This window comes from Ictidomys tridecemlineatus, chromosome 7 (genome assembly GCF_052094955.1).
Source record: "Ictidomys tridecemlineatus isolate mIctTri1 chromosome 7, mIctTri1.hap1, whole genome shotgun sequence".
NCBI classification, from domain to species: Eukaryota; Metazoa; Chordata; class Mammalia; order Rodentia; family Sciuridae; genus Ictidomys; species Ictidomys tridecemlineatus.
In genome coordinates, this window is record NC_135483.1 from 19347748 (window position 1) to 19366866 (window position 19119).

General features: G+C 41.1%; 1 protein-coding gene across 1 annotated transcript in view; it reads right to left on the reverse strand.

The window, feature by feature from the left end:
- Deptor (DEP domain containing MTOR interacting protein) overlaps nucleotides 1–19119 on the reverse strand; it is a 137564-nt gene that overhangs the window by 59863 nt on the left and 58582 nt on the right. Inside the window, exon 4 of the mRNA XM_005316200.5 lies at nucleotides 5564–5742. Coding sequence (XP_005316257.2) covers nucleotides 5564–5742 — 179 coding nt within the window. The remainder of the gene's footprint in view (nucleotides 1–5563; nucleotides 5743–19119) is intronic.

Below are 19119 nucleotides of genomic sequence, written 5' to 3' on the forward strand. Positions count from 1 at the left end.
TCCAGTGAAGAACTCATGAAGAGCTCGGCACAGTGGCCCATGGCTATAATCCCAGCCACTCTGGAGGCTGAGGCAGGAGGATTTCAAGTTCAAGGCCTCAGCAATTTATCGAGGCCCTGTTTCAAAATAAAAAGGGCTAGGGACGTGGCTCAGTGATTAAATACCTCTGAGTTCAATTCCCAGTTTAAAAAAAAAAAAAAAAAAACTCACCAAGGGCAGAAAGTTATTTTTCTTCTCCTACACAATCTTACCTTTAACCTTCATCGGTCTTTCCTTCCTTCCCTCCCTGTTTATTCCTTCTCATCTTCTCTTCTGCCTTCCCTCTCTCCTTTTTTTCCTTTCTTTTCATGATTTGTCTTTCTCTAGGCAGGTTTAAGCTGAACTCTGTCAATGACCTTGATTACTGGAAAGATGCCATTGATTCCTGTCAGGATTTTGACATAGGCAACGCCATTTGGAAATTTAACCTCAATCTTAGAACCAAAGTGGTGGCAGCCTGACCAATCCTCCAGATAATACTCCATTATCATGCAAAGAAAGGAAATTGTTATCTGGGACTGAAATCCTGAAAAACACCTGTTTTGATTCTTCCCTGACAACCCCCTGGTAAAGGCCTAAACTGGTAAAGGCCTAACCGCAAAAATCCCCTCCTTCCTTACTACCCTGTCATTACCTCAGTGGAAGACAGACCTCAGTCTCCACTGGACCCCCAACTGCAGCTCTGTCCTGAATAAACCTGGGTTACTGTAGAGCTGCCTCTGCTCTCTATTTCCTTCATTGGGTCCTTTCCTGATAACATCTATCCTCCCAAGTTCTTTATGGCTTTCAGAGTAGATGTCTCAGCAACCTTCTTCCACCAGGGGAAGGGATAATCATTACTACCTTGGGGCAGCAGGGGGAATGGAAAAATTATTTCACATGAAACTACTTTATATACTGCACAATGTTATCTAAATACATATTTTAAAAACAAAAGAAAAAGAAAGAAGGCTTTCTGGAGTGTTAAAATTGTTGAAGCGCTCTAGCTGAAGTTCTAAAAGAGAAAATTATACGCCTGGACACAGCAGCAATAGCCTGATTATCCAGGGTCAGCTGCTGCAGCTGTGAGCAGTTTACCCACATGATTATCCAGTTTCCATCTCCCTCCTTTTAAGGCTGAGATAGCTGGATGGCAGCGAAGGCAGTGGGGGTGGTGGGTATCTAATATGAGTAAAGAAGTGTGTTCATCCCATTTGCAAAGGTTACACAAAAACTCAAGGCACCTAGCCATTGTTTGGAGAAAGGGAATTTTTAGATTTTATGGGCTAACGGTATTTTATAGTTGCAACCTCTGCCAGGTTGTGCGAGCTAATATAATAAAAGTTGAATTTTTTTCCCCTAGTTCCCTATGACTTACATTTAGCACCCTATCTTCTTTAGTATTTGAGAGTTTGCCTCTAAAGCTAGACTGGCTTGATCCCTAATCTTGAATCTATCACTTTTTAGCTTTCATCTTCAGCAAGTTTACTTAACCTCATCTCAAAATGAAAATGATTATGATAACTTACTCAGTATGCAGAGAAATAAAAGAGTAAAGGCACAGAGGCTTAGAACAGTGACTGCTAGCATACAGTAGGAGCTCTATAAATGCTAGCTATGATTTGGAATTGATCAGATCATATACAAGAGCTAGCATTTGAAGGCCATCAGAGTTAGACACTGTACTAAAAACTGTGCTCCTGCCACCGTGCCAGGCAGCCACACCTGACTACATGCTTACTGGACATAGGCAAGCTTCTTTCTAAGGTATGGATGCCTAGCAGGGACTAGCCAGCAAAGCAACCCTGGAAAAAAGATCTTAAAGGCTTCGAACTCAGATTTCTTCCTGTAAAACTGTCATAGTAATATCAATGTCACAGAATTGATGTGAGGATTTGATAAGATTATATTGAGATTCTGTCTCAAAATGGAAAAATAAAAGGGCTACAGATACAGCTCAATGGAAAAGCTATCCTGGGTTCAATCTGCAGTACCAAAAATAAGTATATACATATAATCACACAGACATAACATAAATATGCATGCAAATGAATTACGTGACTAACAAACTCTGCCTTGATAATAGAGTGTCATTCACCATTCATAGGTGAAGCTAGTTAGGGTTTCATAAGTGGGCTTGATTTTTATACCAACTGGTTTCAATTGATGAAAACACTTTTTATTTTTTTGGTAATGGGGATTTAATCCACGGGCCCTTTACCACTGAACTCCATCCCTAGCCCCTTTTCTTTTTGGTTTTGAGACAGGGTCTCACTTAGTTTAAGACACTAACTGGTATTTATCATGAGCCCTAACATATACAGATATGATGGCTACATTTCTGTAACTCTAAATTAGCAATCCAGCAATGAATTGCTGTGCTGTATAACGATGAGTCCAGCTGCTATACAGACTATTCAATGCTCCTAAAATCATGGAATGCAAACTGGTGTGGTTAAGATCTGCTATCAAAGTCTTAATTTTATCCTTTACATTATATGTATGTATGTATGTATGTGTTTTGTGGTACTGGGGAATGATCCTGGGGCCTTGTGCATGCTAGGCAAGTGCTCTGCTACTGAGTCACATCCCTAGCCCTGCATTGCATCTTTATGGCACTTATGTTTGTAGCATATAAAATTCATTGTAATTGAGGTGTAATTAGTCATTCCTTTGAAGTCATCTGGAAACAATTCATGACATCCTCTATCTTCTCTCATGCACAGTATGAGTCATGAGAGAAGTCATAATCATAGTACAAGAGGCTGGTTTTCTCACAGAACCTGGTTATCATCTGAATTTTTCTGCTTGAGCAAAGATGGCAGAACCAATTGTAACTCAAACATACCATGGCTCACCGGGAAAACCCTAACACTCCAACCAACTCCAAGTTCATACCTACCAGCAGTAATGACCATTTGGACATTACTACTGAATGGCCTCTGATAAATTTTATAACCTACTGGTGATTTCATTCCCTGGTCTATAAAATGGAGATAGTAAGAATACTGTTTTATACCCTCAAAGAAGAGGGCAGATCTCACATTAAGTGTTCTTAATTACCACAATGAAATAAGATTTAAAAGATTAATAGCTATCTTGTCAGTTTTAATAAATTAATAAAGGTTAAAATTATTAGAACAGTGCCTAGCACCATGTAAAATCAATAAACAAATGGAAAAAATATATGATACACCTTCTACTGTCCTCTAATTGCTTCTAAAACCATTTTCTCATCCAACAAGGCTTTGAGCCTTTGAAGTCCAGGGACCATACTGGCAACACGCTTTCTTTTCATCTTCCCTCCCTCAGTGAACTCAGCTCCACTGGAGGCAGGTTACCACAGCTGTGAGTTCAGTGTGGCAGTAGCACATGGGAGCAAAGCACCTGGGATACGCCCAGTGCCACTCCAGTCAATGCCTCCATAGCAGTGGCTTTCCAAGCATTTGACCCCAATACACGGTGCTTTTCGGTTGCAATTCAATACATGCTTGAATACTACATAAATATCTATATCTATATTGTAATATATATATTACAATATAGATATATATCTAGATAGTATATATACATATAATGTAGATACTACAGAACATGTAGTACCTATACTATCTACATATTTATATAGTGTATACCTAACTAAAATAAAATTTGCAAAAAATATTTATCTTTATTTTATAAAATATACCCCATTATTTTCTAGTTAAATCAAATTTGGTTCCTCTTAAACTGTAATATACAGTCCAATTTTGTGATCATCTTAAAATTCAGATCAGATTCAGCAGGACTTGGGTAGGGTCAGAGATTCTGCCTTTCCATCACATTCCCAGGTCATACTGCAGGTTCATGGACCATACTTTGATTATAAAGAGCCTAGTCTAGTTTATTTAAAGTTATTTTATATTATTTTAAATTTTTTTTAATGCTAGAAATGATCCTTTAAAATTATTTCAGGACCCACGAAGGGGTTTTAATCTGCATGTTTTAAAACATTGCTCCAAATAATTTCTAAAGTTTATTTAAAGTCTATAATTCCTAATCTTGGAATAGAAATCCTATGTAGGCCTGGAAGGGAGCGGGGGAAAAAGTAACTCAAGGATCACCTCTCATGCTGCCTATAGGCAAAATGCTGTCCTGTTCCCATTTCTTTCCTCCCAGTCCCAAGCCTCCGCCTTATGGCTACTGACTAAGCAGTTACTAAGGGCAGGGCGCTGATCCAAGTGCTTTACATCTTTCCATTTATTCACACAGCCACCCTATGAGGTTATCCCAATTTTTTTTTTTTAATTTTAACATTTATTTATTTTTTCTTAGTTCTCGGCGGACACAACATCTTTGTTGGTATGTGGTGCTGCTGAGGATCGAACCCGGGCCGCACGCATGCTAGGCGAGCGCGCTACCGCTTGAGCCACATCCCCAGCCCCAAGTTATCCCAATTTTCGAGACAGGGGAAAGTAAGCAGCTGTAAATGGTGGGTCTGGGATTTGGGAGGCTATGATTTGTGACAGTCCACCTCCAAGATGGCTCCAGCGGTCACTGTGTTCTGGTATCCCTGCCTCCTCTTCCACACTGAACAGGGCTGACCATGTAACCAATAGACTATTGAGGAAATGGCAGAGTCTGACTTCCAAGGCTCAGTTAGAAAAAGCACTGTGGCTTCCGCCTTTCACTCTCTTGGCCCCTCCCTCTCTGGGGGAAGCCAAGCTATCAGGTCACCAGAATCCTCAAGCAGCTTGCTGAAGTCCACACAGTCAGTGTTGCACTAAAGCCTCTAGCCTACAGCCAGAACCAACCTGTTTGGCAACAAGTGAGTCACTGTGGAAGTGAGTCCTCCAGCCTGGCTGGTCTTCAGATGACTATCACCCTGGCCAATGTCTTGACTTAACCTCAGGTGGCACCCAAGCCAGAACCTCCCAGCTGAGCTTCTCCTAAATCCCACAGAAACTGTGTGAGATAATAAAAGTTATTGTCGTTTGATACTTTAAGTTTTGGAATAATACATTATGCATTAAATTTTAGGATAATTTGTCATGTAGCAAAAGGTAACTGATACAGCTCTCAACCAATAGGTTACACTGCATCATTATGATTCAGCACTATAAAGAAAATGAAAACTTTATGAAGTCTCTTTTGATTAACCCTTCCCTGTGGCTACTTGTATCATGATTCAGAAAAATTTCATTTTCTCCTCCCAAGATATCTACTTCCCAAGGCCATGGAGTTGTTTGTGATGTTACATTCTCATCTGAGTAGAAGCTTCTGAAAGCATCACAAGAATCTGCCTGTCCTTTTCAGCTTCGGCAGTCATCTGTAAAAACAACATACCCCAGACAGTCGATGTACCTCTAGACTGTGTCCCAGAACAAGAAGGCATGATACACATATCTGAAATTGACTCTCAGCTTACAGACAAGCCAAGTTATACCCAAGCAGAGGTACAACAGATTTAGAACCATGATTGAGAAAAAAAGTGCTTGTTGTTATATATATCACAAGATTGTGGGGTTTGTTTGTTACTGCAGCAAATGCTGACCAATACACTCACCATGTTGTATGATGCCATGCTCCATAAGCCGATGGCAAAGCTGCTCAGCCTCTTTTCTTGTGGTGGCCTCACCTTCCTGAACCAGCCAATCCAGGAATTCAGATGCCATGAAGGTGCGCTCATACTTGACTCCTTCTTCTTCCCTGGGTTGTAAGAGTGTGTTTTCAGGGGCCATCAGCCTGGGAGGAAAAAAGGGGGAAAGAAATATAAAGCAAATCAACACAAAAGGAGCATAGCTCATTTGAAATCCTAAACCATAGACTTCTGTGAAGTATCAAGCACTTGTCAGACAGACAGATTTGGCTGTCATGTGCTGCCACAAATGTAAATTCTAAGAGAGGATCTGCATCAGAAGTGAACAGATGCATTTTCTTCTGGTAATAAGGGAAAAAAAACTGGAAATAAAACCTAAGACTTTACCATTCATAGATGATATTCAAGATAGTCACCTTGCAAAGTAGTAGCCCCATCCCACCTTTCTAAAAAGGCTAGTGTTTCTTTCCTAAAGACATAATCCATTTCTCAAATCACTGTGCTAACAAGATTTCTGCTGTAGTCTGTTTGTAAACTCCACCCTCCACACACACACACACACCAATTCTTTGTATATGCTGAATAATCCCTAATGTGATGGATTGGAGATGGGTCTTTGGAAGGTAGTTTATGTGGTTGGAGCCCTCATGATGGAATTAGTGCCCTTGCAAGAAGAGACAAAGATAGCATGCTTCTCTCTCTCTGCTCTATCTATACAAAGATGCAATGACAAGACAGCCATCCTCAAACCAGGAAGCAGGTCCTCATCAGATACAGGGTATGCTGGCACCTTCATCTTGAAATTCCCAAACACTTGTTGTTTGTTTAAGCTAACCAAATCTATGGTAATTTTGCTAAAGTTGCCTGAGCTAAGACAGCCACATAAGTCAGTCCTTTACAATCTTCCTATCTTCACCACCTAACTTGCTTTCTAAGCATTTCTCTACTCCTTGGGATTTTGCCCTTCAAAATCGCTTCACTGGGGCCATCAGCATTCTCCTATGCATGCAAATATGACCCAATGTAACATAAATCTAAGTCTTCTTTTAGGTTGACATAAGTACCATTACATATTGCTGACCATTTCCTCCAGCTAAAGGGACATCACACTTATATTCCTCTCCTGTTCCTCCACTCCCACCTCTTTCTCAGCGCATCTGTGTTGGTTTCTCCTCATCTCCCTGAACTTTAAGTTTTGGAATAATACATTATGCATTAATGTAAAGGCTGGAATCATTTGAGATTCAAACCCCAAATACTTCTTTTCTCATTCCATAATCTCCTGGGTGAACTCTAACATCCTTACAGATTCAGTTACTATCTGTGCCTCAAAGATCCCCAAATATACATCCCCAGACAGGGCCTCTACACCCAACTCCAGTCATTTGCATCCATATAAATGCTGAAAAGACACCTCAAAATTAACAAAAATTGAGCTCCTGTCTTTTCCTCCCAACCAGGTTCTGTGCTAGTGAATGCTTCCACTCGCTGGACAGAAAAATAAATAAATAAAAGCCCCAATACCTACATCTTTACCAGCCTCCCACCCCCACAATCTGGCAGATGAACTGCAGATTTTATTTCCTAAATCTCTCTCATGTATGTCTAGGTCTTCTCTTTCTGCATTGCCACCACCTTAGCCGAAAACACCAATACTTTTAACTGAAATAATGATGTGTTTTCTTAGAGTATTTATCCATCTGCTTTTGTTCTCAACCCAACTTTATACACCTACATCCTGATATGGTAATTAAAAATTATCTTTCAAAAATTCAAATCTGATAATGTTCTTCCACTGTTGAAATTATACTTTAGTGAGCTGGGTGTGGTGGTACATGCCTGTAATCCCTGCCACTCAGAAGGCTAAAACAAGCAGATTGCAAATTTTAGGACAGACTGGGCAACTTAGCGAGGCCCTCAGCAAGTCAGCAAGATCTTGTCTCAAAATAAAAAATAAAGAGCAGCCTCTTATCCCTGTTAAAAAAAAAAAAAGAAGAAGAAGAATTAAAAATAAAGAAAAGCTGGGGATGTAGCTATCAGGTAAAGTACATGGGTCCAATCCCCAGAACCAAAAAGAAAAAATAAGAAAATATACTTCAATGACTTCTCATTGCCTTTAAAATAAAAACCAAAGTTGTTTACACGGCTTATAATGCATGCAAAATCCTGCCCTCTGGCTCACTAGAATCACTGCTGTGGCCAGGCCTGGTGGCACATGCCTATAATCCCAGGGATCTGAGAGGCTGAGGCAGGAGGATCACAAGGTTGAGGACAGTCTGGGCAACTTACTGAAACCCTGTCTTGAAATTTAAAAAAAAAAAAAAAAAAATTAAAGGGTGGTGGTGGAGAGTGGCTGGGAAGGTAACCTAGTGGTAGAGCACCCCTGGGTTCAATCCCCAGTATTAAATGAGTAGTCACTCTCACTTCTTTGGGGACACTGGCCTTCTTTTAGTCCCACAGACATCCTATACCCTATCTTCCAAAGGGCCTTTGAATGCTGGAATATTCTCTCCTGCTTCTCCCCATCTTACCTCCATTTTTCATGCTTATTTAACTCCTATCCTTCACATCTTTATTGACAGGTCTCTATTAGAATCTTCTCATTGTTTCCCCTGCATTTTGTGTGATTTCCAGACTAAGGATTACCTCCCCTATTCAATATAAGCTCCAGGAGGGTAGGGTCCATGTTCATCCACAAAATTTTATGTAAAACAGAATCTCGTCAAATACCAAGGTCAAAAACCAAATACAAGGCTGTGTCATCTTCTTTTGTAAAACTGTGCCTGGTAATTTCTGTCTTCCATATGAAAGCTGGTCTTTCTTTTAAAAAGCTTCGTTTCCTTTCAAACAATAATATGCAATACAAATTGAACCACTTCACTCGAGAGCAGGAAGAAACCTTAGAGATCTTTGTAACCCAGCTTCCTCTGCATCTACACAAGAAAAATGCAGTTCTCATCCAGATGAGGAAAACTACGCAACAGCCCTCACTGTAAGGGATAACTGCACAGTACACCTGAGTGCCATATGGTGTCCATCCTCGGTGCTTTCTGACCTACAGCCCAACCATGCTACAGAGTGAACACTGGTCTAGGAATCAGATAAGGTTTTCACTTAGCAGCTTTGAGACCTCAGGCAAGCCCTCTTTATTTTTTTTCCAGACTCATTCTCCTCAGGAGTACAATGGCACCTTCACAGAGCTGTTGTAACAATCACACGTGAGTAAATGGCTTCATAATGCAGAAGTCACTGTAAATGCCAAGCCCTGCACTACTTAAGTAACCCCCGATGCCCACACCAGGACACGACAACCTTGTTCCTAAAGGCTATGAACTGATGGAAACAGAAACTCTTTCAAAATTCCTCTGCTCCTCCCAGAAGAATTAGGAGTTTTGCTAAATACAAGTCACAAAAGGGCATAGGATTAGCAAACCGCAGTCTTGGGATCTGAACTCAGACTGCCACAAATTCAGACTGCCACATGCCATTTCTCACTGCTTCAGTGTCTTCCAAACATATTAAATAAGGAAAATAATGCCTGTTCCACTTTTCTCATTGGGTTACTGCTATCATCAAAAGTCTTTTTTTTGGGGGGACCCTAAAAGTTCAAAGAATATAAATATATATTTTATATAAAGAGAATTTATAAAAGCTACAATTTCTCATTTAAAATCTTCTTATTCAGGATGATCTCATTTAAACACTTCTTATGTAAATCCCTCTCTAAGTCAATCCTCTTCTGTACTTTTGTTCATACTGAGAAGTAGTTACTAGGCTGCTTGCCTGGGGTTAATGACAGCTGAGTTGGGGTGGGCAATAAGAGCTCAGAGCTATTTAAGTATTATTTAATATAATACTGGCCAGCCCCTTCTTAGAAGGTGAAGGGCAACACAAGTGTCAGAATCATGAAGACATTCTATAGGTGATCAAGTGCACGGAGGCCACACAGCTCCTCTCACCTGCCTTCCACTAGGACTGCCTTGTGTCTCCCATCAAGAGGCTGAGTCTGTTTCAACTTCCCTTGAACTTGTGTTGGCTTTGAGACTGGCTTTGATCAACAGGATGCAGTGGAAGTGACATTATAGACACTTCGAAGGTGAAGTGTAAGAGGCCTGGCCAACTTCCTCCTTTGTTCCATTGTAGTGCCACCATGTAAGAGTGCAGGTGGCCTCTTGGAAGGAGAGGGCCCAAGGAGGGGAACCAAGGTGCCCAGGCAACAGCCAGCACCAACTCTTGGACATGTGAATGAGACCATCCTGGACCTGTCGGCCCTCCAAGAGCAAGCCCTGGAGAAAGGACTGGAAGAACCACGCCAACCCATAGAATCAGGAAAAATAACACTATTAAGTTCTAGGGTGATTTTCTTTGCAGGAATAGGTAATTGGGACACATTCCTATCAACAGAAGGTGGCAATACTATGTGAAACATCACACACAGGAACACATCACACAGCTCAGAAAGTATTAAGGGCAAGATAAGGAACGGTGGAGGGTGCTGGAAATAAACTGCACAGAAAAAAAAAAAAGCCATATGTGGCCAGACCTGGGAGCCTGCACTGGTGATGAGAATCTAGGATTCATATGTTCAGGTCCCAATAAGGAACACCACCCTGGGGCTGGGGATATAGCTGAGTTAGTTAAGTGCCTGCCTTGCAATGCTCAAGGACCTAGGTTCAAACCCCAGCACCACAAAAAAAAAAAAAAAAAAAGAAATACCACCCTTCCTTCATTTCTTTGACCATTCAAAGAATGGAGCAAAAAAAATGGATAACTAGCCTCAATTTTGCCATTATAAACATTATGTCTCCTGAGAATTCTCTGATTCTTATAAATCTGAACCATGCCACTTCCAGAGTCCTCGGGAATCACCTGCTCCCACGACTGTAAGCTTTTGATGAGCAGAGACCCTGTTTATGTAGTTCATGGTTGTTTCCTAGCACAATAGGTTTATTAAAAATTTTGGCTGAATGAATAAATTAAACTCATTTCTATGCATTTCCTGTCATCATCCATTTGGTGGGGCGAGTATTGGGAACTGAACCCAGGGGTGCTTTACCACTGAACTATATCTCCAGTCCTTTATTTTTTTTCATTTTAAGACAGGATCTAAGTTGCTGAGGCTGGCCTCCAACTTGTGATCCTCCTGCCGCACGCAGTTTCCCAAGAAACTGAGATTCCCTGCCTCAAAAAATAAAAAGGGGCTGAGGATGTAGCTGAGTGGTTAAGCCCTGCTGGGTTCAATTCCCAGGACTCCACCTAAGAAACCTACAGCTGGGCATAGTGGGGCACTCCTACAATCCCATCTAATCAGGAGGCTGAAGCAGGAGGAGTACGAGTTCAAGGCCACCCTGGACAACACAGTGAGCACATGTATCAATAAAGAAAGAAATAAAATGACCCCTTTAGGATCATTCTATGTGGAGATGAGGTGAATCAAGAGAGTTCCAGTGGGGGAGTGTAGCTCCGTGGTAGAACATTTGTCTAACGTGCATGAATTCCTGGATTTGATCCCCAGCACCAGTGAGGGGGGAAATGAGTCTGTACTGCTGACACTCTCCACTGCAGACAGACTCCTGGCCTTTAGCCTTGCTTGTAATGACTCTGCCCCTTGCAGCTCAGGGATTCTCCTTTCAAGGTTTGGGGAGGACAAGTGCATGGGGTTACTTTGTGTCATTTTTCCCTCCAGAATCAAGATCTGCCAGTCCTCTAGAGTTCCCGCCAAGGAGCTGGTAGACTCCGGAGTCCAAAGTGGCTGGTTAGCTGCTTCTGCCAAGGCGAGCTTCAGGAAAGAGAGCAACTGGCAGGCGGCCTGGGTGGCTTCGGCTTGCCATTTAAAACATGCCCTACCACCCTTGACTCTTCCTTATTTCATTTCCCCTTAATCAAGGAAATAGGTCTCCATCCGGGTTCCCCTTTTTAAGGCCCAGTCTTTCTTGGGATTTGATTTTGTTACTATTATGTAGTCACAGTGTTCAGGCAAGAATTTGACTTATAATGGGTCCTCTTCCTCTTTTGCTTCATAACAAGCTACCCTCGAATGCAGTGGTTTTAAACAACCATCATTCAATCATCTTTTAGTTTTGGATGGCTCTGGCTTGGAGTAACACACAACTGCATGCAGAGGGTGGCCAGGGCTGGAGGTCAGCCTCTGTGGTGCTCTGTCTAGCAAGGCAGCCTGGACTTCCCATCTGGTGCCACAGGGCTTCAGGAGGAGGAAGCAGAAGCTACCAGGATGAAATGATGTCAACTCCTCCTCCTCCCAATTTTATTCGGATATAACTCACACACCATACAATTAATCCATTTCATGTACACAATTCAGTGGTTTTTTTTAAAAAAAAATATATGTGCAACTTATACCACCATTTCCACAATCCACATTACAACATTTTCATCTCCGCAGTAGGAGACTCTAAGCCCATTAAGTCATTCCCCATCTCTTCAGTCCTAGACAAAACACTAATCAGTGTTCTGGCTTTGAATCTGTCTTTTCTGGAGAGTTCATATGAATCGCTCATACCACATGTGGTCTGTTGTGCCTTAGCTTCTTTCACTTAGCATAATGTTTACAAGGGCCATCTGCATTGTACCAATTATGCTTTTTATTGCCAAATAATATTCCACTTCATGGGTATACCACATTTTGCTTATCCATTCATCAACTGGTAAACATTTGGGGTTTTTCCCCCATTTTTAATTATCATGAATAATGCTGCTATGAACAGTTGTGTAGTCCTTAGTTCCATAATGACATTTCAGTCCATGAGTCTACATGTACGATGGTCTAAAATCAGACAGATTTGAACTCTGCACACTTGTTAGTTGTCTGGCTGACTCTCTTTGTTCATGTGTAAAATGGGAGTAGTAATGGGGTTGTGGCTCAGTGGTAGCGAGCTTGCCGAGCATGCATGAGGCACTGGGTTCGATTCTCAGCACCACATACAAATAAATAAAGGTCCATCAACAACTAAAAAATATTTTTTTAAAAAATGGGAGTAATAATAGTGCCAATTCAGGGAATTGTGAGCTTAAATGTGATGAGACATAAAAATTATGATGCCTGGCACAACATCAGCAAACACTGAATACATTTTAGCCATGATGATGATGATGGTATTGACAATGATGATAACTACTATATAAGTTTTATAGATGGAGCCATTATTTGATTAAAAAACTTTCTTTGCATCAAAATGAATGAAGCTTTTGTATTATTTTTATAGACAAGAACAATAATTCCTCCTCAAAGTATAGAACCATTTCTACACATGTTTTGGCATTCATAATTCTTGTCTCCTGCAAGCCTTCAGCAGGCTGATTGCACATGTGAACTGATTTCAACCTTTCCTGCATCTATATCTGAGTCAGATTTCCCAGACTCGCATTAACCAAAGGGAAGGCAGCATACAATAGAAGGAACTCTACATTTAGGTGCCAATACAGGAATAGAAACAAGCTGATAGCAATCTCCTTGTACATTGAAAAAAAATTCAAAAGATCTGAACAGACCCTATATAAAATGAGAATATTTGGGAATGGTGTGCAGGAGCGCAAACTAGGGAAAGAGTTAAAAAGACATGAGTTAATACAATAATCAATTATTTATATACATGATAACTGTTATTTGGCTTTAAAACTTAAAAATTAATTCACTCAAAGATTGAAGGTGGTTTATGAATAATTTTGCCAAATAGAGTTCTCTATTACTCAAATTCTGCCCCAAAGAAAATGTACTACATTTATAACTGGGAAAAAATGTTATCAATCAAGGAGTCAAATTAAGGTTAAGTTTATGTTTAACCAGATGTGTGGTTCCTGACAAAATGTAAGTAAAAATGGTCATATTTCTTTTTTCATTTTATGGTACTGGAAATTAGACCCAGGGGCACTTAACCTCTGAGCCCCATCCCCAGCCCTTGTTATTTATTATTTTGAGACAGGGTCTCCCTAGGTTGCTTAGGGCCTTAGCTAAGTTGCTTAGGGCCTTAGCTAAGTTGCGAAGGCTGGCTTTGAGCTTGGCATCCTCCTGCCTCAGTCTTCTCAGCTGCTGGGATTACAGGGGTGTGCCACTACACCTTGTAAAAAAAAAAAAAAAAAAAAAAAAGGAGGGTTATATTTCTAAGCTCAATATAATAAACTAGTTTCTAAAGTTTAAACTGTATTTAGATTCAGATGCTCCCCACAAAGAGTTTTGAACATCTAATATTGACTTGTGTGGTGAACAGGAAAATATCCATGTTTACCCCAGTACTGGTATTTTTAAGTATTATGCCATTATCTGTAAAACGGATGTTATATGGATAAACTGATATAATTTTCATGATAATTAGGTTAAGAACCAGTAAACAGAAAGCGGTTCCGTTAATATTTATGAGTAAAAGCAATGCATACTGGAAAAGCAAAGCGGGGAGGGCAAAACAGCATTCCACACTCCACCACCAAGTCTCTGCTCCTCCCTTCACCCTCTCCACACTACACGCACAGATTCGTTCTCTGCCGTATCCCTTACTCATGCTCTTCCCTCTCTTTTTCCCTTCCCTGGAGAAATCTGGGCTAGTCTCTGAAAACGAGGGCTGCTGGTGCAGTGACACAGGATGTTTACCAGGCAAGGGAACCTGGCTTCAGGGACAGAGGAGGGCTGCCGTCCAGCTCCCTGTGATCATTCCTGTGGGATGAGGGCCACAGCAGCCTGAGGGAAAGGCAGAGGGGCACCGGGCGCTCATTTACATCAAGGTGCTGAATGACCTGGTGCAGTGGGGCTCGCCTGTAATCCCAGGGATGCACAAGGCTGAGGCAGGGAGCTCACCAGTTTGAGGCCAATCTCAGCATTTAATGAGACCCTGTATCAAAATAAGAAATAAAAAGGGCTGGGGCTTTAGCTCAATGATGGAGTAGCCCTGGATAGTCAATCACTAGTACAGAAAAAATGAGGTAGTGCAAATGCGCTTTATATAACCCAATTAAGTCCTAAGACTATATATATGTATATATTCACACACATATCATCTCAATTTTTTGTTTATTTGGTCCTGGGGATTGAACCCTGGGGTACTTTACCACTGAGGTACTTTACCACTGAGCATTCTCCCCAGTGCTCCTACTCCTTTTTATTTTGAGATAGGGTCTTGCTAATCTGCTTAGGGACTCACTAAATTGCTGAGGCTGGCCTCCAACTTGCAATCCTCCTGTCTCAGTCTCCCAAATCACTGGGATTACAGGCATGTACCACTGTACTCGGCTCAATTTTTCTTTTTCTTTTTTTTTTTTTTATATTGGGGATTGTACCCAGGGGTGCTCTACCATCAAGCCACATCCCCAGCCCTTTTTATTTTTCATTTTGAGACAGGATCTCACTGATTGCTCAGGCTGGTCTTGAACTTGCAATCCTCCTGACTCAGCCTCCTGAGTTGCTAGGATGACAGGCACGTGCCACCATGCCTGGTTCAATTGTCAATATGCTATTTTTACCCCTCCCTCCAGCCAGACTAGAAGCTCTTAAAGGTGAGATACCATGCCTTAAATGATTTTATTTCTTAGAAAACTAAACTCAGAGAAGAGGTATACATTAGATGCTCCACAAACATGTTCTTATCAAGTGACAAAAACTAAGCAGAAACCATAAGAAACAGTAATGGAAAGTATTGTCTTTGAAAGATAATATCCCTTCCTCTTTGCTTATTGTTTTAAATTATTTGGAAGAAAACCAAGAACGTTTTAGTACTGGTTTTATGTTATAAAGAGACAGAGATTATGAAACCTAAGCTGTGATTTCCACATTCCCTGTGGTTTTTAATGTTGTCTTAACAGTCATTTTCAGAACTTGAATCAGATTTAGACAGAGGCCAAGAGCAGATTCTGAGTCCAGGGCTATTTGAAAAGGCTACATTCAACTGTGGTTTCATAACCATAAAATTACACAAAAAGGAGAGAAACCAAGCACCCTTACCCTCAATCCAAACAATCCAAACCTTCCTAAGCCTTTCGAACAACTATCAAGGGAAGCCGAGTTTTATAAAAGCTCTTTCAGAGACATGGCCATTATTTATTTGGAGGCTTCTGTCATCATCAGAGGATCTGTCACCCAAAATGAAGAAAGAAATGAGGGGTAAAGGAAGAAATTAAGGAGGTGTAAGGTGAAGTGATGAAGAAAAATGAAATACAATACCAAGGAGGGAAAGTGAGTTAAGAGAGTTAAGAAAGTGATAAAAACTGAGTACACATATTGAAAAAAGAAAAAAAAAAAACAACAAACCTCAATACAAGGATAACAGGACCATCTTTACACAAGTGAAGAGGCGAAGTGACTAGAGGACCCAGCATGTGGGAGCCGTATAAAAGGGGAAGATAGCCAGGTGTAGTGGCCCTCACCTGTAGTCCCAACAGCTTGGGAGGCTGAGGCAGGAAGATCGTGAGTTCAAGACCAGCCTCAGTAATTTAGCAGGTCCTAAGCAAGCAACTGTGAGAGACTCTGTCTCTAAATAAAAATATAAAAAGGACTGTGGATGTGGTTCAGTGATTAAGGGTCCTTGGGTTTAAACCCCCTTACCAAAAACAAACAAACAAATAAAGGGAAGACAGCCAGGAGCCGTGGCACACACCTATAATCCCAGTGGCTCAGGAGGCTGAGAATGGAGGATCTCAAGTTTGGGGCCAGCCTCAGCAACTTAGAGAGGCCCCAGCAACTTAAAGAGGCCCTGTCTCAAAATAAAAAATAAATAAGCCTGGGGATGGGACTCAGCATCCCTGGGTTCAATCCTCTGTGCCAATAAAGAGAGAGAGAGAGAGAGAGAGAGAGCCTTCTCTCCTTAGTCAGTCACCTTCTTGTACAGTCATAAAACTCCCTCTCTTAAGATAGCTTTTAAATCATTATCCTGATCGTCTGTAGTCAGCTGAGTTTTGTTTTGTTTGCTTCTTGGGTACTGGGGATTGAATCCAGGGGCACTCCACCACTGAGCCACATCCCTAGCACCGCCCCACCCCCCGCCACTTTGGGGTATTTTTAAATTTAGAGACAGGGTCCACTGAGTTGCTTAGGGCCTCGCTAAGTTGTTGAAATTTGGACTTGAACTGGAGATCCTGTATCTACCTCCACCTCCCAAGCTGCTGGGATTACAAGCACGCACCACCATGCCTGGCTGTCAGCTGGGTTTTGATAAGTGTCAAGGCCATCTCATGGAGAAAGGATGGTCTTTTCAACAAACAGTGAGGAGACAACTAGCTACACGCAAAATAACAGAGTTGGACCCTCACTTGACATTATATATTAAAAATTACCCCAAATCGATTCAAGACCTAATTTTAAGAGCCAAAGCCATAAAACTTTTACCAAAAAAAAAAAAAATGGGGGTTTTCATGAACTTGAGTTTGGCAAAGAAACATCAGATTTGACACCAAAGCACACATGCAAAAAAAAAAAAATTAAACTGGGATAATCATTATTTAAAACTTTTGTGGCTTAGGAGAGTTCAGTGGTGCATGTCTATCATCCAGAGTCTTGGGAAACTGAGGCAAGTTTGAGGCCAGCAACTTATCGAGAACTTCTCGATTTAATGAGACCCTGTCTCAAAATAAAACTAACAGGGCTGGGGATATAGCTCAGTGGTAGAGTGTCCTTGGGTTCAATCCCTGGTATAAAAACAAAACAAAATCCCTGGCATAAAACCAACCAAACAAAACAACCAGAAGAGAAGTGAAAAGATGCAAAGGCAAGTATAAGTCATAGAATGGGAGAAAATATTTTCAGGTTATATCTCTGATAAGGGATTTGTATCTGGAATAGACAGAGAAGCCACAAAGTACAATAATAGAAAGATAAATAACCCAATTAAACAGCAAATAAGTGATTTGAAACAAACGGCCAGTAAGTACAGAGAAAGATACTGGATATCAGTGGCACACATCTGTAATCCCAGTGGCTCGGGAGGTTGAGGCAGGAGGATCACAAGTTCAAGGCCAATCTCAGCAACTTAGTGAGACCCTAAGTGACTTCAGGAGTTTTGCTATCCCAAAATTAAAAACAACAAGGGCTGGGGATATGGCTTACTGGTTAAGCACCCCTGGTTTCAGGAGATACCATTTCACATCCATTATTTTGCTAGATTAAAAAAAGCTACATAATAACAAGTATTGGCAAGAATTGAAGAAATGGAAGCCTCCTACACTGTAGGTGGGAACCATAAGATGCCCAGCCACTTCAGAGAGATCTCACAGTTTCTCAAACCATGAAACACAGTTACTCATTTGATGCAGTCATTCTACTCCTAGATTTATGTCCAAGAGAAATGAAAACATCTACCTACAGAAAATGCTAGCACAGAGATGCTCATAACAGCATCACTCTTTATGGCCCCAAAGAAACAACTCAAATGACCATCAAGTAGGAAAACTAAAAATGTCACCTATCTGTACATGGAATATTACTTGGCTATAAAAAGAAATGAAGTACTGAAACATACTACAACGTGGGTAAACCCTGAAAACACTGAGTGAAGAAAGACAGTGCCAAAACACTATACCTTACATGGTTTCATTCATATAAATGTTCAGAACCGAGAAATCTATAGGGAAAAAAGTAGACTAGCGGTTGACTAGGGATGAGGCAGGTGGATGAAGGACTAGAGATGTGACAGCTAAGGGGCATGGGGTTTCACCTATCTGTGAATATAGTAAAGACCATTGAATTATAGGCTTTAATGAACAAACTGTATAATATGCAAACTATATCTCAAAAAAAAAGCTGTTAAAAATCATTTCTATTCATGAAGCAGATATTTACTGAGCTAATTCTGTGTCCCAGGAGTTAAAGCAATGAAAATCATGGCCATTATCCTTAAGTTGCTTACTTTTATTGTATGGGGCAGCAAACACTAAAAACCCATGTGTCAGGGGTATAGCTTGGTGGTAGAGTGCTTATCTATCATGTGTGAGGTTCTAGTTCCGATCCCCAGCACCACCACCACCACCACGTCAACAAACCTATGACAAGCACATAAGTGCTTTAACAGAGGTGGAGGTCTATATGAGGAGAAAGGAGAAGCAAGAGAATAAAATAACCGAGTCTGCCAAAGGGAGCATTCCAGCTCCAAGAATGACCTTGGGAGCCAGGGAGAGGGCACAGAGTCAAGGTCAGCTAGTACAAATTCTTGGTAGGAGTGAAAATCAAGACAAGGTGTCAGGACAGGATGGGGAGGGGAAGGAAGGGAGGGCAGAGAGAAGGATGCATGGGTACCAGAAAGTGATGAGGTCAGAAAGGCTTCTTACCCTACAGGTGAGAAGAGCTACAGAAAAATGCTGAGCCCAGAAGTGTCCATCAGAATAGCAAAGATGAGCTGAGCAAGGTGGCCCATGCCTGTAACCCCTGGGATTTGGGAAGATGTGCAGGCAAGTTCAAGCCAGCCTCAGCAACTTAGCAAGACCCTGTCCCAAAATAAAAATGTAAAAAAAGAGCTGGTATAGAGCCCCTGGGTTCATTCCCAGTACAAAACAAAACAAAACCAAAAAATGACAGCATAATGATCCTTTTG